This window comes from Mustela putorius, unplaced genomic scaffold, assembly GCF_011764305.1.
Source record: "Mustela putorius furo isolate JIRA1106 unplaced genomic scaffold, ASM1176430v1.1 tig00000580_pilon_pilon_pilon, whole genome shotgun sequence".
Taxonomy (NCBI): domain Eukaryota; kingdom Metazoa; phylum Chordata; class Mammalia; order Carnivora; family Mustelidae; genus Mustela; species Mustela putorius.
This window is the reverse complement of record NW_025421423.1, coordinates 5,632,607-5,658,047: the sequence shown is the minus strand read 5'-3', so window position 1 is coordinate 5,658,047 and position 25,441 is coordinate 5,632,607. Positions and strand designations below refer to the sequence as shown.

General features: G+C 39.1%; 1 protein-coding gene across 2 annotated transcripts in view; it reads right to left on the bottom strand.

Annotated features, from left to right (window-relative positions):
* Positions 1-25,441, bottom strand: part of TMEFF1 (transmembrane protein with EGF like and two follistatin like domains 1) — an 86,947-nt gene that overhangs the window by 56,793 nt on the left and 4,713 nt on the right. For both annotated transcript variants that reach the window (XM_045081633.1, XM_045081632.1), the window contains exon 2: positions 3,924-4,033. In XM_045081633.1, the coding sequence (XP_044937568.1) occupies positions 3,924-4,033 (110 nt within the window). The remainder of the gene's footprint in view (positions 1-3,923; positions 4,034-25,441) is intronic.

Genomic DNA, 25,441 nt, shown 5'->3' with positions numbered 1-25,441 from the left:
ACTCACATACATACATATGTCTACAAATAATACAAGGGAAAAAGAAAATACTCCAAAAAATGGGCAAAGAATATGAAATACTGATTCACAAAAAAAGTGGTCAATATATGGCACATTCTCAATTTCTCTAATAATCAAATGAAAAATTTTTTAAAGATTTTATTTATTTATTTGACAGACAGAGATCACAAGTAGGCAGAGGCAGGCGGGGCTTGGGGGGGGAAGCAGGCTCCCTGCTGAGCAGAGAGCCCAATGTGAGGCTTGATCCCAGGACCCTGGGATCATGACCTGAGCCAAAGGCAGAGGCCTTAACCCACGGAGTCACCCAGGCATCCCAAAAAATGAAAATTAAAAAAAAATTTTTTTTCCTTACAGATTCACAAAATTTAAAAAAATTTTTTTCCTTACAGATTCACAAAATTTTAACAAAAATCCTTTTGTTAAAAGGATTAACAAAAATCCACTATCAGAAGGCCAAGGGAAAACAAGCACATCAGATACACTGATTGCTATTGGTGAGAATGTTATCTACCCATGAGCATCCCACTTCTCAACAACTCCACATCAAAGAATTTAACCTAGAGAAATTTAAGACAGTTGGAAGAGGAAACAGATCAGTCTTCCCAATACAGAAGTGACTAAAACACCAATAAGAAACCCATAATCTTCTAGCTTAACAACCAAAGGACAGAGTTCAAGGCAACCTCAGAGCCTCTAAAAAGAGAGAGAAAACCCCAGAAAGGAGAGAGTCAGAAGGGACTCTGAGATTCTGTATATAAATTCCTATCAAATTTCTGGCTGACTCCCAAACCACTCATGGGATATATTCCAAGTAGATCAGCTAAGGTTAAAAGTAATAAATTAATATTGGTGTTGCTTCCCACAACAGGGATTCAGCATTCTGTAGTTTGAGTTCAGCCAACTTAACTGTTTCAAAAATAACAATACTCTTCAGGGGAACATGACAGAATTCAAACGCTAAAACATATCACTGACATGTTAGGATAAATTCAAAATTACTCTAATACAAGGAAAAAGGAAAACACAATCCATTCTCAAATGAAAAATCAACAGAGATGATCCCTGAGATGTTTCAGATGAAAGTAGCAAATATTTTAAAGCAGCAATAGTATCTATACTCAAGGAAAATATGCTTGTAATGAACGAAAAGATAGGAAATCTCAGTCAAGAAATAAAAACTAGGTGGCGCCTGGGTGGCTCAGTGGGCTAAGCCGCTGCCTTCGACTCGGGTCATGATCTCAGGGTCCTGGGATCGAGCCCTGCATCGGGCTCTCTGCTCAGCAGGGAGCCTGCTTCCTCCTCTCTCTCTGCCTGCTTCTCTGCCTGCTTGTGATCTCTCTCTGTCAAATAAATAAATAAAATATTTTAAAAATAAATAAATAGATAGGTAAATAAAGAAATAAAAAGAAATAAAAACTAGAGGGGTGTCTGAGTGGCACAGTCAGCTGACGTCTGACTCTTGGTTTCAGCTCAGGTCATGATCTTAGCATCATAAGTTTGAGTCCTGTATCAGGCTCCGCACTCAGTGCAGAGTCTGCTTGAGATTCTCTTTCCCTCTCTCTCTGGCCCTCCCACCAACCATTGTTTTCTCTCTAAAATAAATTTAAAAATCTTAAAAAAACAAATCAAAACTATAAAGTCTAGAAATAAAGCATCTGAGAGGTGCCTGGGTGACTCAGTTAAGCATTCAAGCTCTTGATTTCAGCTCAAATCATGATCTCAGGGTTATGGGATCGAGCCCCGCATCGGGCTCTGCACTGGGTGTGGAGCTTGCTTAAGATTCTCTCTCTTTCTCTCTTCCCTTTCTCTGGCCCTCCCAGCCACTCCCCCTACCAAAAAAAAAAAAAATCTAAAAATAAAAACTCACTGGATGGACTGAATGGAGAGGACAAAAGAAGGGATTAGGGAACCTGAAGATAGATGATAAAAAATTATCTAATGTGAAGAACAGAAACAAGAAAACTCCATGAGGGCTGAGTTACACTATGTACACCAATAACTTCTTTTAAGGCAAGAAGCCCGCTTTAGCTGTTATCCCTTTGATGAGGATCTGGGGTGCAGGCAGGGAAGCCAGACACAACACACTAGTCGGAACATTCACTGCATGAGTAACCATGTAGGAGTGGGCACAAGGTCAGCTGAAGCCATGTCAAAGGTGACTATTATCACTAACAGTGGATTGTAAAGTCTCTTTTGACTATGAAGAGCTTGTCCAGATAGACAATAGTGTAACCCCCTACCCTTCCTCTGATAGTTCATAGTTTTCAAAGAGATTTCATATGCAAGCTCTCTGATTCTGATTCTTATTACAATATCATAAAAAAGGAGAGAAGACGTGCCTTTTCCTTTCAGATGGATCATACAGGAAGTTCCTGAGGTTACAGGGTTGCTAGAAATACTGACTGTCCTTTGCGTTTGTCCCTAGTCTTGTACCACTTCCTTCTCTTAAAATCCAAAATGGTGGGTACAATTAGAATAAGATCACAAGTGGAAAAAATTTCCGTTTCTTCTTTGTTTCATCTCAAATTTTGAATCAGGAACCAGATCCTGCACAATATTCTGAAGCCAGATAATTTAATCACAGCAAATAAAAAAGGAAAAATTGAATGTAACACATTTCACATACTTTCTCTTTAGTTTTTTGTTTGTTTTGTTTTGTTTTAAGAAACAGAATTACAACTTAAAAGAGCATCTGAAAAGCGAAGATGTTAGTTTGAGGTTTCCCTGTCTAGTTTATCTCTAACCCTAGCCTATCCTGAGGCACCAAGTCAGCCATGTTCTTTGGCTTAAAAAAATGAGACACCAGCAAATAAAAATGGAAGGGAAGACCATAACTATAAAGAAATTGAATCACCATGTTGTACACCTGAAACTAATGTAACATTGTAGGTCAAATATACTTAAATAAAAAAAAAATTTTAGGGGTGCCTAGGTTGCTCAGTCAGCTAAGTATCTGCTTTTGACTCAGGTCATGATCCCAGGATGCTGGGATCAAGCCCCCCATTGGGCTCCATGCTCACCGGGACGCATGCTTCTCATTCTCCTTCTGCTGCTCTCCCCCTGCCTATGCACTCACTCACTCTCTCTCTCAAATAAATTAAATTAACTTAAAAAAAGAATAAAAAATTTAGGGGCGCCTGGGTGGCTCAGTGGGTTAAGCCTCTGCCTTCGGCTCAGGTCATGATCTCAGGGTCCTGGGATCAAGCCCCGCATCGGGCTCCCTGCTCAGCAGGGAGCCTGCTTTCCCCTCCCCCTCTGCCTGCCTCTCTGCCTACTTGTGATCTCTGTCAAATAAATAAATAAAATCTTAAAAAAAAAAAAAAGAATAAAAAATGTAAAAAATAAATTTAATGGATGGGAAAAAACTACAAAAGAAGGAAAGTGGAAAAAAGCCAACGGGGTGGGAGGTGGGGTTGGGCAGAGAGAGAGAATCTCAAGCAGACTCCCTGCTGAGCATGCATGGAACCCCACATGGGGCTCTGATCCTGTGATCCTGAGATCATGATTCAATATAGTCTATAAGGAGTCTAAAAGGATTTCTGAACTGAAATCAAGAGTCAGACATTCAACCAACTGAGTCACCCAGGTGCCCTCCCAAAACATCAACATTTTAAATAAGAGATTCACTTCCTTTCAGTAACAATTAGAACTTACATTTGAATAGAACTTTAATATTTTTTCAAACCATCTTCTAACCTATTATTGTCAATCTGTCCTCTTAACTCAAGAAAAAAAGCAAGGAAGGTAGAAATAATAGTACTTCATCTGACAAAAGAAAAATCGATGGGCTGTGAACCCAACTTCTTTCAGGGTTCAAGGCTTTTTAAGCTTTTTAATTTGAAGAATGCAGAATAAAATATTAAAAACCTAAAAATTTTTCAAAGTAGATTTGGTTTCCTCACCTGAAATTGACATGCACATTTCAAACTGTCCCCATCTTCTTTACACACTCCTCCGTATTTACATGACGACTCATCACAAACTCTTACATCAGACTCCCTCACATTTAATTCTGAAAAAGAAGGAAAAAAAATGTTTCATGTCATTTTGTACTCAAATGTACATATATAAAAGGGGGGAAAAACCTTAAAATGTGTTGATCACATCATTCACAAGTATAATAATAAGATATAACATACAAAAATCAAGTCCCATAGGACACAAAATGTTCAGAATTCCCCAAGGAGAATCTTGCAGAATAGTATGTCTAATAGTAACTCAAACCAAAATAAAACTCAAAATTTCAGGATTTCACAGAATTCCCAAAGGTAAATTTACAGAATTTTTCTATTTGGCCTGCCAAGAGCTTAAGACAGCTTTCCTACTATTGTCTTATTATCTTAGATTATCTTTTTTCTAATCTTTAAAAAAAAAAAAAAAAAAGGTTTATCTTTTTTCTTTTTTATAGATTTTTTAAAAAATAATCTCTATATCCAATATGCAGCTCGAACACATGACCCCCAAATCAAGAGGTGCGTGCTCTACTGGCTGAGCCAGCCAGGCAAGCCCTTAGATTAAATCTATTTTTCTAAGGATTAAGTTACTTTAAGGAGAACAAATAAGAATAATTAAAAGAAATAATCCTTTTGCTACCCAAATAAATTTAAGATGATCATAACTCACTCTAGACAGACTATTTTAATTACCAAAAAATTATAAAGTAAACTTGAATTTCATATAATAGATATATATGGAGCATTTGTGTGCACAGAATTAAAAATAGTACTCTTAAAATTTTTAAATGACTCATTTAATTCTACTCTCACAGGAAGCAGAGCCAATCAACAATACTAGCTCCTGTGGTCATTTCATTCCTGCACTAAGACCATTGGTCTTTCTCTAGAACTACCAAATTAAGCTTTCTAGAATCACATTGAATTGAATGAAAACCACTATAAGGCAATTTTTATATCCACCCTATCTGGAATGAGAGAGATAACAACAAACAATAAAATGACAGCAACAATAGCAAAGAAGAAACAAATGATTGTTTAAAAAAACCAAGCCCATTGTGGAGGTGAACAAATGTGTGGGAACAGGAAGGCCTGAGTTAGCTTCTGACCATGTCGCTCAGTAGCTGAGGTACTCCAGGGAGGGCACAAACTTTCCTACAGCTCAGAATCATGATGAGGTCTTGGCAAACAGATCTCAGGGAACATTTCTCCAGCAATCTCGCATCCCTGATTGTTTTCTACTTCTAGATTTCAAAGCAGGACCCACTGGACTGAGTCAAGAAGGTTCTGTACCTAGTGACTAGTAATATGTCTTTGCCTCTCTCTGCCCCCATTTGTTCTCACTGCTCTACCATGGTATCTTGGGTCTCCTACTCCTCCTAGCTTACCCTCTGAGGGACCGGCAGTCAAGTACCTAAATACCCAGGGAGTTGAGTCAACAGTAATTATCTGGGGGCACCTGGGTGGCTCAGTGGGTTAAACCTCTGCCTTCAACTCAGGTCATGCATAGTTTCAGGGTCCTGGGATTGAGTCCCACATCGGGCTCCCTTCTCGGCAGAGAGCCTGCTTCCTCCTCTCTCTCTGCCTGCCTCTCTGCCTACTTGGGATCTTTGTCAAATAAATAAATAAAATTAAAAAAAAAAAAGGTAATTATCTGAATAACCACTCTGAACCAAGCACTGCACTAGGTGAAGAATACATCTATGTAACTATAGTTTACAAAATTTTTCTTTTCCTTAAATGAAAAAAAAAAAGACAAGAGCTGAAAGGTAACATGAAACTATTAGAGCTATTTTGTTGTTCTCATTGTTTCACAAACTATTTCAGGCAGATGCTCATCTTTTGATTCCTTTCACCTTGGCCATTTGGCTAGGGAGGCTCTATGCTCTTGGTTTCCCGTATCTCCCAATTTCTGCTCAGGCATCCTTCTCCCCCTTGACGATTTGCATTACCACTTAAGGCTCAATCCCAAGCATGGAGTTTGCTTTTTTTCTTCTATCTACCTACATTCCTACTAGGAACTTACACAAGGTCCAGTTCCAATACTGTCTAATGTATGTACATCTTGAAACTCAAGGAATTAACTAAGTATTAATAAAGAACTGCTCGGGAGAAGAGAATAAGCGTGCATAATATCTTTGTTCAACCATATAGGCACAGCCAATTTTAGAGGTCATAGAAATAAAAACAAATGTACAATTCAAGAAATAAAATTTAGTGCATTTCTCCTCCTTCGTAGCCTTAAAGTTCACACTGGGTTCCAACAGAATCAGACATATAAAACAAGAAAAAGTAAAGTTTTTATTCTACTTCTGGGCCAAGATCATGCTCTAAGTTGCTCTGACTTGTGACTTGGGCATGAGATTCTTTGAGGTATGTTTTACCTATTGTATTTTTACAGTACAATGGGATTGCAGTCTAGAACCGAAATCATTCCTGCCACTAAGATTCACCTGTCTCCAGAGACTGAGAGTTGTTCAAAGCATCTGTTTGCATGAGGTTACAATAAGAAACATTTTGGGACAATAATCACGCTTACTAGAGAGAGACAGAGAAGCCTGGCACAATAACCAAAGCTTGAACAGGAGGAGTGGTCACGTGCACAGGCTGGTTGGTGTCTATCACCTGCCAGCTCCCCCAGCCTAGACCCAAGAGCTCATCATAACAGAAGAGCTACAGAGAGAAACTAAATAGCAGCTTTCACTGAAAGCTTTGAAGCAACAAGATTAAAGAGCTCTGCTTTGTCGTCCACACAACAAGATATAATAGCCGGGGAGAAAAGAGGCTGGGATACCTCAACAGCCCCAGCTCAGCCTTATACCTGGCAGGACAGCTCAAGGCCAAGGAGATAATCGGGCACAGAGATACCCCTCTGTTATCTAGGGACAGCAAACAGGGCAGAAGAAAAAGACATGCTATGTGGCAGTGGCCAGAATACATTAGTGAGCCCACATGAAACAGCCTTTGGTGACTCCAAGAATAAACAACTTGGGGGGCAATTTGGGGGAGCTAGCGGTTCTACATTAATAGGTAAGAGTAAAAGTCATGAAATTCTGATCACACTGGTTATTAGTCATGTCTTATTTTATGCCTATCCAGTTATTAAACTCATGCTATTTTCATGTGTATTAATGTGTTAAATGTGATTATTTAGTTGATCAAGAAACAATTAAGTATCTACTATATATCTAATACTATGTTAAGAAATTGGGACATGCGGAAAAATAAATAAGAGAGAGCCTATGATCTTGCTAACATATGGAACAATTAGTGATGAATTCAAGATAGTCTATAAGAAGAAAATGCTGTTGTACATGCTATGATTGCCCTAGGAATTTCAAGAAGTAGGAGATAAAAATGGATTTGAAGCAGATGATGCAGTGTCAACAATGGCAAGACTCACTTTGACTTTGAAAAATTAATAAAACTTTTTGGCTGATTATAAAACTAATATAGGATTAAAAAACTAATATAGGATCACTATACAGAATTTAGAAACAACATTTAAAAGTAAAGAATGTTTTAGGGGCACCTGGGTGGCTCAGTCGGTTAAGCACCTGCCTTCAGTGAACATCATGATTTCGGGGTCCTACAATGGAGCCTCCCTGCTCAGTAGGGAGTCTACTTCTCCCCCTCCCTCTGCCCCTCTCCCTTCCTCGACTCATGCACCGGCACACATGCACTTTCTCTCTCTCTCAAATAAAATCTTAAAAAAAAATAAAAATAAAAACAATGTTTTCGTTGCCCATAACATGTAATACTGAAAGAATGTTATCTAGAAAAATAATTTAAGTGAAAGTAGAGAAACAGTAAATAAATAGTACATATAAATACTAATATTGGTGGTTCCCTAAACATGCCCCTTATGAAAATGGGTGTCCTGAAGCGTACTAAAATCAAGTAAGAATTTCATTTTCTCATTTGCAAGGGGAAAAAAAGGCAATGTCAAGAGTTTTCTCATTTTAAAAGTTTTTTTCACATACTTCTTAAACCTTCAATATTTGAGATTGCTTCCTTGCTAGCTATCAACAAAACTAATGTTCCACAAATAAATAAAGAATATTAATAGGAAAATTCCAAGCGTTTTATGAGAACAAAAGATCATGAACATCACAAGCTCATGAATGTACATTTTAAATTGTTTTGTTACTGTGGCAGTCACAGCTAATTGTCTACCTTGGATCTGTTCTTACTGCGTAAGAGAACCCCAGTTTTGTTCAGAGAAGCAAGATGCTCAGCTAAACTATCTGTATTTCCCAGACCCCCTTGTGATGTACCACAGTTTATACATAATCTCTGTGCCCTCCTCCTTTATTCTTCCACTCACTCTCTGTCCTTCCTGGAGAGTAAAACCCTTGCCTAAGGTTGTAGTGGCCATCTTACACACATAAAGATGACAGCAACAAGCTACAGATGGTAGATCAGAAAGACAAGAGCAAGAGTATGGAAAGAGAACTATAAGACTCATCACACCTACTCTGGATTTCATGCATTCAGACTCACTGTTATAGCAAATAAACAAACACATAATAAGTAAATAAAGCCCTTATCATTTAATCCACTATTGGTCAGGTCACTGAGACATATAATAAAACATAAACCTGACACATTGATTGCACAAAAATTTAATTAAGATAAATATTTCTGAGCATAAGTCTTAAATAATGTGGTGCTACATCTCTGTCCACGTGATACATTTATCAAGAGCATCGTGACCTCCTGGTATTCTTAGTTCTCTCACAAATTTGAAAACCAACGCCTTAGCTCAAACTCAGTACAGAAGGAATTCTATTTTGGTACCATCTTCTGAATGTTATTTCTTTTCAAGTATTCAATATAGTACCAGGCATCAAGAGGGCACTCTATTACCTGTCAATGATGATGATGATTACACAGCTGCCTTCCTGAACCCAAAAAGGAAACTCAGCAAAACAGATGAGCCATTACTAAGGCCCTCAAAAATCAACTCTCCAAATAGAAATAATTTACACAAAGAAGCACTCAAAACAGTGGCTCACAACAAAAATATTTTGCTCTGGTTGCAAATGCGCCCATCACACAATTTTCTAAATGTAAAACTTGTCTCCATGCTCATTAAATCTCAAAGCTGGGAAACAATATGCACCCGTGGAAGGAACCCTACTGACTGAACCTGAGATGCCCCAATCCCCAACTTTCAGCAACACTAGCTAGGTTTGGGCTACATTTCAAAATGAAACTCAGAGACTTTTCTACCACCCCTCCATTAAACAAAGTAGTCTGGGGAATCTTTCGAGATAGCTAACACTAATGGAGAGCCAAAAGTGAAAAAACTTTGCGTGATGTTACAACAGAATTCAGGACTTCTCAACCTCAACACTACTGACTTCTTGAGTTAGATAGTTCTTTGATGCATGGGGCTATCCTGTTCACTGGAGAATGTTTAGCAACATCTCTGGCCTCTATCCACTAGATGTCAGCAGGACCATCCCCCATGTCCACTGGGAAGTAAATCACCCTCTGCCGAGAACCACTGTCAAAGAAGACCAAAGGGGCACCTGAGTGGCTCAGTTGTTAAGTGTCTACCTTCAGCTCAGGTCATGATCCCAGGGTCCTTGGATGGAGCCCCACATGAGGCTTCCTGCTGAGCAGGAAGCCTGCCTCTCCCTCTCCCACTCCCCGGCCCTCTCTTGCTGCGTGTCTCTGTCAAATAAATAAATAAAATCTTTAAAAACAAACAAACAACAAAGATGACCAAAGCCTTGATTAAAGGCTTTACATTTCATTCTCTAACATGATCACTATAAAGCAAATGAGTCACACATCAGTCTCCAAGATCTCTGCGCATGACCACGGCTAGTTTTCATTTCAATAGAGGGTTCCCAATATATTGCAATCAAATTTATGTCAAGTCCTGGCTCAGAATGAGTGTCCCTCCTTTAATAATGCTTCAACATGTTGTGAGCCTGGCTTCCTCCCACTTCCTATCAAAAGTCTGCCAAAGGTCAGCAGAAGCTCCTATTTTAAAGGTTTCACGACTTTTTTCTTAGCCTTCCAACTGTTTTTCTTTTTTTTTCTTTTTTTTTTTTTTAAAGATTTTATTTATTTATTTGACAGAGAGAAATCACAAGTAGATGGAGAGGCAGGCAGAGAGAGAGAGAGGGAAGCAGGCTCCCTGCTGAGCAGAGAGCCCGATGCGGGACTCGACCCCAGGACCCTGAGATCATGACCTGAGCCGAAGGCAGCGGCTTAACCCACTGAGCCACTCAGGCGCCCCACCTTCCAACTGTTTTATGGGCCTTTCCACAGGAGCTGATTACTCCTGGCCTCCCCTTCCAACCTAATAATCTTGATTATTCGCCCAACTCTCTGACCACTTCTCATTTAGTCACTCCTTTCCCTTCTCTTACTGCTCAGTCCATGTCCACAGCACTCAGAGAACTTCACTCCAACTTAACCAACTCTCCAGGGAAACCAAAGTATGCTCTTCTCTGTAAAATGTACCAACCAATGCCCATGGCACAATGAATCTCCAAGGCTACCAGGCCACTCTCTACAGCACTCTTCAGGATTTTAGCTCCAACCAAGGGGAGCTGCTCTTGTGCTTCAACCAGTCCATGTATTTGTTATTGGAATTACATGGTTTCAACATTTCACAGAATGAAAATAAACTGTTATGAAAACAAAACTGAATGCTATGGCAAGACTTAAGGGGAACCACTTTGAAAAAGATGCTACTGTATTACATACAGGCAAGAGAAAAATCTAGAATTCTGCACCCACCTGTCTTTACATTCCCTTTTAAAGAGATTAAAACTGGTATTTGTAACCAATGTATGCATGTTCAAGAAAGAAAATTCCAACTACTCTCAAAGAAAAATTCTGGGCTTTCTTTCAAAATGGTGTTTAAATAGGGGTGACTGGGTGGCTCAGTCAGTTAAGTGTTCAACACTTGATTTTGGCTCAGGTCATGATCTTAGGGTTATGGGATCAAGCTCCCTGCTGGGGCTTACAGCCTGCTTACAATTCTCTCTCTCTCTCCCCCTGCCCCCCCCACCCCTGCTCTCTCCCTAAAAATAAAAAAAAAAATCTTAAACCAAAATAGTATTCAATAAGCCTATATATTTATGTTTTTAAGTTCAAATAAAATGCTACATGCATTTATAGTTTATTTTTGTGACTCCCCACTTTAAATAACTTTCTTGATTAAGCAACTAACTACAAGAATCTTAAGGCACCAAGACAAGAGAGCTGCTATGTATAAAAACATTCTGCCCTCAGCCATCCCACTGTGTCCTCTTGTCTTGCTTCGTCTCTCTCAGCATCCTCATCCACTTACATCACTACAAGTCTTTAAACCTGCTTTTTCCCAACCTTATTAAACCCATCTCATCTGCCATTTCCAGTCCTCAGAGCACTACAGGGGGAAAGTCCTACAATGAATGTGAAGTACTTATCAACATACGTGAATCTTTAGTACATCTTTAGTTGATTTCTTATTGACTACCCATAGGACATGTTCCAACTCTTTACTTTGTTCTTAGTTCTTACAATAACCTCATTTCAAGGGGTTTATACACATGTCTAGATGTTAACAGTATTTGGAAACCTTCCTTTTTTTAGAAAAATACACCAATCCAAACTGACAGGATCCCAGTCTCTACAGTATAAATATTTGAAATATTTAAATATTTAAAATATCCCACACTGAGGCGCCTGGGTGGCTCAGTCATTAAGCCTTTGGCTCAGGTCATAATCCCAAGGTCCTGGGACCGAGTCCAGCATGAGGCTCCCTGCTCAGTGGGAAGCCTGCTTCTCTTACTCCCCTCTGCTTGTGTTCCCTTTCTCACTGTGTCTCTATCAAATAAACAAGTAAAACCTTTAAGAAATAATAAAAATAAATAAATATATAAAATAAAATATCCCACACCACAAAATGGTGTGGTACAGCCATGGAATACTGTAGAGCTATTTAAGAAGTTGTATATAATATGGGGCAATATGGAAATAGGCTTATAAATGTCAAATGAAAAAGAAAACAAAACTATACACATGTACTAAGATTATGTATAAAAAAAGCATACAGGAAAATCCAGCCAGAAAAAAAAACTAAAATGGTAAAGGTACTGTGTTTACACCAATTGAGCAATGGATGATTCTTCTCAAGTTTCTATATTGGTTATAATTAATGGGGGCTGGGAGGGAATGTGATTTCAAACACAATCCCAGAGACAGTTTGCTATATAATGGACTAAGCCCTCATTTAAGGGTCAACAAGGGCCAGGTTCACATGCCACTTCTTCACCTTTTAGAATAACACCTTCTGGGGCGCCTGGGTGGCTCAGTGGGTTAAAGCCTCTGCCTATGGCTCAGGTCATGATGTCAGGGTCTTGGGATCAAGCCCCACATTGGGCTCTCTCCCCAGCAGGAAGCCTGCTTCTCCCTCCATCTCTCTCTACCTCTCTGCCTACTTGCGATTTCTGTCAAATAAATAAATAAAATCTTAAAAAAAAAAAAACCTTCCCTTCCCAAGATATTGTAATGATTAGATGTGTTCTAAAAAGCAACAGTACCCAGACTAAGTAGGTACACAATAAAATTTATTTTCTTTCTCCAGACCAATCTAAGGGACACATTTAATGACACAAATCACTGAAAATACATTTCAGGGTAAAAATCAAACAGTAGATTTAGTTAATGTTGACATGAGTCTAAGCAATGAGAGGAATTAGAAATTAATGTTTCCTCAGCTCGTTTATTAACCATATTATATTAGTTATCCTCTACCATAAAGATATGAGAGGGAAAATTAACTGTACTCAGTATTTCATAATACAAAACCAAAAGTAGGGCGCCTGGGTGGCTCAGTGGGTTGGGCCACTGCCTTCAGCTCAGGTCATGATCTCAGGGTCCCGGGATCGAGTCCCGCATTGGGCTCTCTGCTCAGCAGGGAGCCTGCTTCTCTCTCTCTCTCGCCTGTTCTGTCTACTTGTGATCTCGCTCTGTCAAATAAATAAATAAAATCTTTTTTTTTAAGTAGTTTATATTATTAATATTAAAAAGCGTTAATGGCAAAGATGACTAAAACTCTCTAAGCTATATTTAACAAAAGAAATTTCACATATGCCACACAATTATCTGACTCTGATATTTGTCATCCCATGCTACACACTACTGCCAAACTACCCTTTGTTAAGTACCACTTCGAAGGTGTCAGTCCTCCACCCAACACCTACAATCATTCCCAGCTGCCTCCATTCTAAATGCCTCTGCTTCAGGCAAGGAGATGGGGAGGATGGTCTAGTGCAGGATCAGAAAGAAGACAAGACCCAGATCCCGAGAGAGGGGGAGTAAAGGTCCTCGGGGTCTTCTCAGTCCTATCTAGTCCTATTCACAGGTTCCAAACTGCAATTCTCTCTCCTACTCCTTTTTCTCACTAGCTTGGCAAACCTGTGTTTTCCCTCTTACAGATCTATAAACTGTTATATTGCAGTTATTAGAAAGAATGATGAAGAATCTTCCTATTTCCTGACGTAACACATTTTTAAAAGGCAGATTTTTTATTTTATTTTATTTATTTATTTGACATAAGGAGAAGGAGAACACAAGCAAGGGGAGCAGAAGGCAGAGGTGGAGGCAGAAGCAGGCTCCCTGCTGAACAGGGAACCCGATGCGGGACTCAGTCCCAGGACTCTGGGATCATGACCTGAGCTGAAGGCAGAGGCTTCACAGCTGAGCCACCCAGGTGCCCCAAAAGGCAGATTTTTTTAAATATATGACACAAACTACTTTTTAATGCCTATATACAAAATCTGAAAAGTATATACATGAAAATATAAACCACAGTTATCTCTTGGTGAAATTTGAACTTTCTTCTTTATTCTGTGTTTTTCTTAATTGTCTGAGTTTTACAATGAACTTGTATTATTTTTTAAATCAGATAAAACAAATATGCGCTATAGCATATAAGAATCTTGAAAGAATTATGTTTGGTGAACGAAGCCAAGCACAAAAGGCCACACATTGTATGATTCCATTTTTATGAAATGCCCAGAATAAGTAAATCCATTAAGACACAGAATCTCTACATGGTTGTCAGAGCATGGGAGCAGAGAAGTATTGAGGTTGACTGTTAATAGGTATGGAAATTCTTTCTGGAGTGATGGAAATGTTCTATAATTATATAGTAGATAGCAGTGATAGTTATACAACGTCTTGAATATATTAAAAACCACTGAACTGTATACTTTAAAATGGCAAACTTTACATTATGTGAATTATGTCTCAATTAAAAAATAATTTTAAGATCAGATAAAACAGTCCTATTAAATTTTGAAAAAAAAATTAAAGAAAAATGCACAGGCATTATCATCTGATATCTAAGAGGCAGGGTTAGGACAACATCGCCTACATCGGTACACTGGCTCTATACTTATCAGCTCTGTGACCTTAGTAATTAACCACTCTCCACCTCTATTTCCTCATCTGTAAAATGGGGACAGTAAAAGTACCATCTCATGGGCCGCCTGGGTGGCTCAGTGGGTTAAGCCGCTGCCTTCGGCTCGGGTCATGATCTCAGAGTCCTGGGATCGAGTCCCATATCCGGCTCTCTGCTCAGCAGGGAGCCTGCTTCCCTCTCTCTCTCTCTCTCTCTCTGCCAGTCTCTCTACCTACCTGTGATCTCTCTCTGTCAAATAAATAAAATCTTTAAAAAAAAAAAAAGTACCATCTCATAATGTTAGCATAGAGTTAAAGATATGGAAAGCACTCAGAGCACTGCATGACACATCTTAAGTGCTACCCTGTTAGCTTTTTTTTACGATTATTACACCAGCACTGGAGAAGGTATGGAAAATGAGCACTCAAACCAACCATGAGAGTATAAATTGGCAGAACTTCTCACAGAATAATGTGGCAGTATATAATGAAGGGTTTTTTTTTAAGATTTTATTTATTTATTTGACAGACAGAAATCACAAGTAGGCAATCACAAGAGAGAGGGGGAAGCAGACTCCCTGCTGAGCAGAAAGCCCGATGTGGGGCTCCAACCCAGGACCCTGAGATCATGACTTGAGCCGAAAGGCAGAGGCTTTAACCCACTGAGCCACCAAAGTGCCCCCATAGTGAAGTTTTATAAACCTTTATCCTTTAATCCAATAATTCTATTTCTAAGAAATTATAATAAGGAGAGAAGAAAAATACCTATGTATTTGTTAACAACAGCAGTTTTTATAACAGCAAAGTAGAAAATGGCCCAAGTATTCACCCATTGGGAATTAAATAAATTATTGATGAAATACTATGCAGCCATTAAAGTATATGGTAGAATCATATTTCCATACTGATATGGAAAGACCAAGATCCACTATGAAGTGAAGAAAAACAGGTTATAAAACTATATAGGGCCACAATCTAACTTATATTCTACAACATACACATGTTTACATATGTATTTTAAGATTTTTGCAAGCACAATTAGCACATTTCCTCCATCAAAAATTTTTAAATATAAATAAATAAATCTAAACACAATATCATCTTCTGGCTCAATTTCTTTTGTTTTTTTAATTTTTTATTAACATACAATGTATTATTAGCCCCAGAGTACAGGTCTGTGAATTGCCAGGTTTACACACTTCACAGCACTCAGCACAGCACATACCTTCACCATGTCCATAACCCAACCACACTCTCCCTATCCCCCTCCCCCCAGCAACCCTCAGTTTGTTTTGTGAGATTAAAAGTCTCTTATGGTTTGTCTCCCTCCTGATCCCATCTTGTTTCATTTTTTCCTTCCCTATCCCTCAAGCCCCCCACGTTGCCTCTCAAATTCCTCATATCAGGGAGATCATATGATAATTGTCTTTCTCTGATTGACTTATTCTGCTCAGCATAATACCTCTAGTTCCATCCACATCGTTGCAAATGGCAAGATTTCATTTCTTTTGATGGCTGCATAGTATTCCATTGTATATACATACCACATCTTCTTTATCCATTCATCTGTTGATGGACATCTGGGTTCCTTCCATAGTTTGGCTATTGTGGACATTGCTGCTATAAACATTCGGGTGCATGTGCCCCTTCGGATCACAACATTTTTATCTTTAGGGTAAATACCCAGTAGTGCGATTGCTGGGTCATAGGGTAGCTCTATTTTCAACTTTTTGAGGAACCCCCATGCTGTTTTCCATAGTGGCTGCATCTGGCTCAATTTCTAACCACTATTCCTTAGTGTCTGGAACACTAAGTGAAGAAGCAGTAGCCAGAAACCAGGAAGTCACCCACAAAGACAAAAATCTACAAAACAAGCTGCAAGTTGGCACTGGAGAACCTGACATTATTTTAAAAGAACATTAAAAAGGACTTCACAGGGGTGCCTTGGTGTTTCAGTCGATTAAATGTCTGCCTTCAGCTCAGGTGATGATCCTGGAGTCCCAGGATCCAGCCCTGCATCAGGCTGCCCGCTCAGCAGAGAGCCTGCTTCTCCCTCTACCCCTCACATTGCTCAGGCTCGCTCACTCGCTCTCACTCAATCTCTCACTCTCTCTCTCAAACAAACAAAATCTTAAAAGACTTCACAAAACCCTGCTGCATTAGGAAGAGTTCCAGACTTGCAGTTCCAATTATTTGATTAAATAACTCATTGGTATTGGGCAAGTACTAAGTCTCTCCCTTGTTCCCTGGAGTAAAAATGGGTATAATAATTTCTCATAGGATTCTATGGAGCGAATGAGATCTTTACAAAAGAGCAATGGAAACTATACAGGTTACTTTTCCTCTTTAGGTAAAACAACCAAAATCAAAACTTTACCTTTTTATTTAAAAGCCTGTATTTATTTATTTGAGAGAGAGGCAGAGAGAGCTCAAGCAGGAGAGGGGAAGAGGGTGAGGGACAAGCAAACTCCCCACTGAACAGGGAACTCCACGTGGGGCTGGATCCTAGGACCCTGGGATAATAACCTGAGCCAAGTTAGATGCTTCACTGATTGAGCCACCCAAGTGCTCCCAAAACCAAACCCTTAAAAAGATACAATCACAACCCCAGGAAACCATTATAAAATAGTGAAGAATTTGAAAAAAAGGGGGGGGGACACCTGGGTGGCTCGGTGGGTGTCCAACTCTGCCTTTAGCTCAGGTCATGGTCTCGGGGTCCTGGGATTGAGCCCCACAGTGCGCTCTCTGCGCAGCAGGGAGTCTGCTTCCCCCTCTCCCTCTCCCTGCCTCTCTGCCTACTTGTGATCTCTCTATGTGTCACATAAATAAATAAAATCTTTTTTTTTTTAATTCCCTAGGTCGGGGCGTCTGGGTGGCTCAGTGGGTTAAGCCTCTGCCTTCAGCTCAGGTCATGGTCTCAGGGTCCTGGGATCGAGCCCGGCATCAGGCCCTCTGCTCAGCAGGGAGCCTGCTTCCTCCTCCCTCTCTGCTTACCTCTCTGCCTACTTGTGATCTCTCTCTCTGTGTCAAAAAAAATAAATATAATCTTTAAAAAAAAAAATTCCCTAGGTCTAATTAAGTGGAAATTAGGGAATACTTATGATCTGAACTTGAAGAAGGGACCAAAAAGGTAAACACACAGCACCATCTTAAAAAAAAAAAAAATACCTTAAACCACTTTAAAGAGAAAAAAGTATGAAAAAAATGAACACAGGACACTAAACACGGACTAAAATGACTTGTGAACAAAGAGGAATCTAAATGTACCATTTAGGCTATGGACAACAGAACTGATATAGAATTATCAGTTTACATTCACTTGCAAAACAGTATTAGATGAAAGCTAAGACGAAATAAACTAAACTTAAAATTCCCAAAAGAGGGGCATATGAGTGGCTCGGTCAGCTGGGCATCGGTCTTCCACTTCGTTCATGGTCTCAGGGTCCTGGGATATTCCCCTGTTGGGATCCGTGCTGGGCAGGGAGTCTGCTTCTCCCTCCGCCACTGTCCTCCAAACCTGTTCCCACGCGCATGCGATCTCTTTCTCTCTCTCTCTTCTCTCTCTCTCACAAAAATAAATAAAATCTTTAAAAAAAAAAAAGTTCAAATTTTTTGTGGAATAAAATGAAGCAATTTCAGCATAAACATTAAGATATTACAGGAGAGAACGGCAATCATCACAGATTTCTTCTTTATATTTTTCCATATTCCTCAAGTTCTTTATTACATCAAACAAATACTGCCTGTATAAGAACAACAACAAAAAAGTGTGGGTTTTTCTTTTTTTCTTTTTAACCATGGAAGAGAAAACGCAGAATATCCGCACAAAAATAAGAGAAATGGAACTGTAGCTAAAAACATAATACCTGCCAAATTTTCTGAAGGCAGAAGAATGTGTTAAGAACTTAAGAACCTGAAACTTTTCAAAAAATGATGAGACAACCGAGCCATGAAAAATACATGACTCCTGTAAAAAAGAAATCTATTCAAATAGTAACAAAGGATTAAGAGTAAAGCATCTAATAAACTGAAAGCAAATACTGAGGGAATTTTAGGATTTAAACAATTTCAAAGTGCATGAGAAGAGAATGTATGCCAACTCTTAAATGCCTCATTTATCCCATGAGAGAAGCTAATAATGGAACTAATTGTAGAAATAATGAAAATACTTCTGTTAAAACAATGTTTCTTACAATGAAAATGAGGGGGGGAAGGGGAAAAGGAGGAAGGGAATAAATGAGTTAACACTTATTAATGCAGCTTAAAAGAAACTAAGAATTTAAATTCCATTAAAGAAAGGGACATATACAGGGGAAATGGGGGATTTAAAAATATGAAATGGTTAGTTATAATAAAAAAAAAAAAGGACAGTAATGAGTGTTGATCAGGATGTGGAGAAATTGGAACCTTCACACATTGCTGGTGAAAATGTAAAATGGAGTATAGTTTGGCAGGTCCTCAAAATGTTAAACAGGTTTACTATATGACCGAGCACTTCTACTCCTAGGTATAAACCTGAGAGAACTGAAAACATCTGTCCCGACATAAATTTGCACATGAATGTTCATAGCAGCATTATTCATAATCATTATTTATAACAGCCATAAAGAAGAAAACAATCCAAATGTCCATTAGCTGATAAATGGATAAGCAAAATGTAGTATGCCTTTCCAAAACAGGCAAATATACGCAAAAAGTACATTAGTGGCTGCCTAGAGCTGGGGGACTAGGGTTTAGAAAGTGAATGCTGAAGAGTATGAAGTTTCCTTGGAGTAGGACGAAAATATTCTACAATTGATTGTGGTGATGGTTGTACAATCTTGTGTCCATACTACTAAAAAATAGTGGATTAATAGATTACACGCTTCAAAAAATGATGATGATGATGGAGGGTAGCACAAATATCATTACCTCATTGTATGTCAGTGGGCAAATGCTTAAAAAACAGTCTACATCTGTACTGCGAAGCAAACCCCAACACTTGAAAACTAAAAGGCAAACACAAATCTAGAAAAGGATGGGTATCATTATGACTTCAGGAGATACTTTTGTTTTTGAGTTTTTGAGAGAGAGAGAGAAGGCACAAGCATGTGAGCAGGGTGGGGTGGGGTGGGGTGGAGTGTGGAATCCTAAGTAGGCCCCACACAGAGCTCCATCCCAGATACCGAGATCATGATATGAGCCAAAATTAACAGGCACACCCAACTGAGCCACCCAGGCGCCCCTACAGGACATACTTTAAATCTACCCTACACAAAATTAAAAGTATAACAACAAATGAAATAAATAAAATTCAATGCGTATGTCCCAAAGAGAATAACAAAAATACAAGAAAAACAGAAAAACTACACAAAATAAACCTATTATCAGTGTAATTGGAGGCTTCACTATTTCATTAGCAGGAAACGACAAAACAAAGAGTTTTTAAAAGTATGGAACTGCGGATGCCTGGGTGGCTCAGTGGGTTAAGCCGCTGCCTTCGGCTCAGGTCATGATCTCAGGGTCCTAGGATCGAGTCCCACATCAGGCTCTCTGCTCAGCAGGGGGCCTGCTTCCCTTAAAAAAAAAAAAAAAGTATGGAACTGATACAAAGCATAAATTAAATGATTGCCTTTGGTAGGCTCCAACCTGGCAGAATCAGATTCAGGAAAAAAGATTTAGACAGATAAATAGGGAAAGTTATAGAAAGAGACTATGATAAGGCAAATGCAAAATCTTAACAACTGGGAAACCTGGGCGTACTACTGAACTTTTCTCTAAGTTTGAAATTAATTCAAAATTTAAAAATTTTAAGTAAAACCAATAGTTATATAACAGGGGACTAAGAAGCCAAGGATGTTAATGCTTTCTTTCCAGGACTACAAGGATAACACACAAAATTTGTTCTCCTACTGGGAGGCAGAGAGACACCTAATTTTAATACAAAAAGCTACAAGTTCTATGCCCCATTCTTAAACCATAATGCAAAAACCACAAAACAAAAGTATCTGTAACATATCCACACTTACATGTTTTATAACAATCATGAGAGGAATTTTGCCTGAAATGCCTCTCATGATAAGGAAAAAGACACATAATGATCAGTTGCCACCTAAAGAATGTAAAAAGAGAGAATAAAAAGGAAAGTTGAGGGAAGGTAGTACTAAGATATAAAATTAATCAAAAAAAATAGATATGATACAAACATTAGAGAACATTTCAAGGAAAATGGTATAATGAGAAATGCAGAGTAGCTTTCAAATGTGAAGAGGTAGAAGGTAGATTCAAGGAAAGGTTTGAGAAGGAAAAGAATGGAGTGCAGTCAAAGTCACAAGGAACACTGTCAGGAGAGGTACTCAGGGCTGGGCACTGCAGAAAAAAGAACTTGCATCCAACTTGGTCATGGTGAATAACAGCAATGAGGAAAGAAATACACACCAATTTGACTTCCTCCAAACAAGCTCTCCATCTCAAATTAAAAGCATCACACTTCACACCGCCTCCTACAGCAAAAGATCCAGAAGCTAAGGGAGAAAAAGATCAATGAAAGCCTAGCTGGGCAGGGACTGGAAAAGAGAAGTGCTCACACCCCATCGGACAGCTCTGGCCGACTTTTGCCCTGGAGAAACAAGAGCCCAATGTTGCCAATACCTCCACAGTTTAGAAGGGAAGACCACAATCCAAACTTTTAAGCGAAACCTCTGGATTTTTAATGGTTAGTAACCAATGCAATTTTTAAAAACACTGCAGGCCAAACAAGTGCTCTCAGCTCTGCCCACGTCCGCTGATGTTCTCTACACTGTGCTCCCAGTCTCTTTTCTTCTCCCAGTCACCTTCACCATTGCCAGCCTCTGCTTTCTAAAACCATGATGTCACTCAAATCCATTGTTTCCCTTCATCTTCAGAGCAAGTGTCAAACCTCTGGTCCAGCCTTCAAGGCCTTCTACTAATGTGGCAACATGTGATTCATCTCTAGCTTTAATCCCCACACCCCAATATCCCAAAAGATTCCCTTTGCTGCCTCACCTTTGTGCTCCTTCTATCACCATTCCCTCGAGCTTGAATACCCACCCTTCCCAGCTCTCCTCAGTTTCTATGTTCATTCAGTTATTCATTCTACAGATAAATATGTAAGGGGCACCTAATTTTGTACCCAAACAGACAAAACTCCCTGCCCTCTCTGAGCTACACAGAGGAAACAGACAATAACATGTAGAGTAGGTCACATAGGAGAAGGTGCCTTGGACCAGGAAAAAAAAAAAAAATAGGAAAGATTAAGGTGGCAGAGGGGATAGAAGATAGAAAAAACCGAAATTTTAAGGCATGATTTTTAAAGTGACATTAAAGATCTGAAGGATCTGAGGGGATAAATAATGGGAATAAGAAGGTTACAGGCAAAAGGAGTATCAACAGCAAAGCCCTCAGGCAAAAGTGTGCCTAGTGTTTCAAGCTGACATTCTACTCTGCCTGGAAGGCCCAACTGAGTGCCACTTACTCAGGGAGGTGTTTTTTTTTATTCCTAAAAACCAGAATTACTCATTCCCTCAAAACTGTACTCATATCTTCCTTAGGTCACCTGGACAGTGAAAACTTTCTTTTTAAGCATTTATGAGTGACCACTAATCAATTAATCAAGAATCAGGTAGGAAATCATTTAAAATGAGTCAGTATCCAATTATTTAAAAATGAGACATATACATTTTGAACTCCAAAAATATAAACATACATTTCCTCATGTAGCACCAAAACCTTTGAGTCTACCAAACACAGTTCCCTCCTTTCTAGTATAAACTTCACCTGTTATCTACAATGTCCATTTTCCTTTCCTTTAAAGTAAAAGGGAGACTTAAAAGTACTGAAATTTTTGTAAGAGCAGAATCCTTCCAGAGATATATAAGGTTTCCCCAATCTGTTTCAGTTGTCCTGACCACAATCTAATTCATTGAAAGGGAATTCTCTCAGTCTCTAGTCTTTATGAAATCCAAAGCATTTCATAAAAAATAAATTTTTGCATTAATATTACACCAATCTGAGTAATTTTTATTAATTTATACTCAAAGGGCCACTGGTATAAATAATTTTGAGAACAAACACAAATGATTCTTGGTAAGCAGAGAAATAAAGGAAACATAAGCCAACTCAAGCTAATCTACCAGCTTAAGCATCTGTGTGCAATAGGAACTGGTTAGTATGGTTTATTAAGGGAATGTCCAATCCAAAATGTTATAATCAAGCCCAGCAAAGGATCTGAATAGATGTTCCTCCAAACAAGATATATAAATAGTCAATAAATACATAAACATGTGCTCAACATCATTAGTCATTAGGGAAATGCAAATCAAAACCACACTGATATACAACTGCACATACACAAGGATGACTATAATCAAAAAGACAGTAATAAGTACTGGCCAGGATATGGGGAAATTGGAACCCTCATTGCTGGTGAAAATGTACAACAGTACAGCTGCTTTGGAAAACAGTTGGTGGGGGGCGCCTGGGTGGCTCAGAGAGTAAGCATCTGCCTTTCAGCTCAGGGCTCAGGTCACGATCTGGGTGTCCTGGGATCAAGCCCCACATTGGGTTCCCTGCTCCACGAGAAGCCTGCTTCTCCCTCTCCCGCTTCCCCTGCTTGTATTCCCTCTCTCACGGTTTTTCTCTCTCTGTCAAATAAATAAATAAAATCTTCAAAAAGAAAAAGAAAATAGTTTGGGGGGGATGCCTGGATGGCTCAGTGGGTTAAGCCTCTGCCTTCTGATTAGGTTATGATCTCAAGGTACTGGGATTGAGCCCTGCATCAGGCTCTCTGCTCAGCAGGGAGCTTGTTTCCCCCTCTCTCTCTGCCTGCCTACTTGTGATCTCTCCCTCTCTGTAGCAAATAAATAAAATCTTAAAAAAGAAAGAAGAAAACAAAACAAGTTTGGGAGTTCCTCAAACTGTTAAACATGGAGTTACCACATGACTCAAAAATTTTATTCCTAGGTATACATACACCCTAGAGAACTGAAAACATATGTCCACACAAAAATGTCCACATGAATGTTTGCAGCAGCATTATTCATAACAGATGAAAAGTGGAAACAATCCAAATGTCCATCAACTGAGGAATGGATAAAAAAACGTGGCATATATCCATATAATGGAATATGATACAACTATAAAAAGCACTGAAGTTCTGACATAAGCTACAACATACATGAACCCTGAAAACACTACACTCAGTGAAAGAAGCCAGTCACCAAGGCCACATGTTGTTTGATTCCATCTACATGCAATGTCCAAAAAGGCAAATCCAAAGAGACTGAAAGGAGATTCACAGTGGCCACGGGCTGTGGGGCGAGAGGAACATGAGGCGACTATGACTATTTGTAGGTATGGGGTGTTTCTTCTTGGGGTGATGAAAATGTTGTCATTAGATAGTCAAGATGGTTGTTCAACTCTGTGAACAACCAGTGCTGTCAGTGTTCAATAAAAGCTTATTAACTGGGAGGTGGATAGGGGGACAGTTGAGAGAAAGCCCAAATGATAGAAATTTCTTCATACAGATTTATAAGAAGCTAACTACTTCTGTTAGAATATGAAGCCCTTGAAGGCAGGGATGGCCTCTCATTTATTTCCCTTAACATCTAGCATATTAGAGTACCCAAAGCAGGTACTCAGTCAAGGTTCAATAAATAAATTAATAAACACCCACATATTACATAGCAGGGATCTAGAAATCCTGATCGAGATTCCACAAAGATTTTTTAAAAATTCACTTTTTAGTCCCCGAAATCCTAAGTTGCTACTAACAAGGCATGTCTCAATATGAAGTTTCCACCACCTGTACCATTCTAACCACCGTATCACAATCCAGAGGACCCATTTCTAAATTCTGTCACTTTTTTAAAACCTAGTTCAAATCCTCCACCTTGTATCTATCGCCAGATGTCACTTATTGGTCTCTCAGTATATTTTTCCACTTCTTTAACCACATTCCCTAAGACGGAAGTGTTCCTCATCTGTTTTAGCCTCATCTGTTCTTTTCAAACAACCTAGAGTCAAAAAGAAGCACTGTCATTATTTTCATGGTACAAATGAGGGGGAAAATATGCCATGTTTAAGGTCACCTGGTCCCTTAGGTTCAAAGTTCATCTTTCTTCACATAAATCATGTATTTCCAAACTTTCTTCTCTTTGGAGGAACAGGAACTTTCTGATAAGTTAGATATTAAAAGATTAAGTGCAAATAAGATATAAAACACCAAACCAACAATTATAAACTCCAGAATGACTGAAAAGCTCAAGCATGAGAACAATTTAAAAAAAAAAAAAAAAAGGCTTGTTTAGGGCGCCTGGGTGGCTCAGTTGTTGGGCATCTGCCTTTGGCTGGGGTCATGGTCCCAAAGTCCTGGGATGGAGTCCACCACCGGACCCCCTGCGCAGAGGGAAGCCTGCTTCTCCCTTTCCCACTCTCCCTATTTGTATTCCCTCTCTTGCTGTGTTTCTCTTGATCAAATAAATAAAATCTTTAAAAAAAAAAAAAAGGCGTGTTTAGAATAAGAAAAAATAAACAAAGGGCCCACTGTTTTGGCAAGATTTTGTAATATCAAGAGAAGACAAGGACAAATACAGACCCATTCAGCTTCTTCTTTGCTTGGGTAATCATCAAGGAGCTCGATCTTAAAGGGTAGAACTCTTGATAAAACGAAGCTAACATCTGAGGTAAGTGGCAGGAAGAAAGGATCGCTACAGAATACAGAGCTAGTTCAAAAGAATTTGCATTCTGACTGACTTATTCGCTAAGCATAATACCCTCTAGTTTCATCCACGTAGTTGCAAATGGCAAGATTTCATCTTTTTGATGGCTGAGTAGTCAATCAGAGAAAGACAATTACCATATGATCCCACTCATATGTGGAATTTAAAAAACAAAACAGAGAAGATAGGAAAGATAGGAAAAAATAAAACAAGAGGAAATCAGAGAGGGAGACAAACCATAAGAGACTCTTAATCATAGGAAACAAACTGAGGGTTGCTGGAGGGGAGGGGGATGGGGTGATGGGATAACTGGGTGATGGACATTAAGGAGGG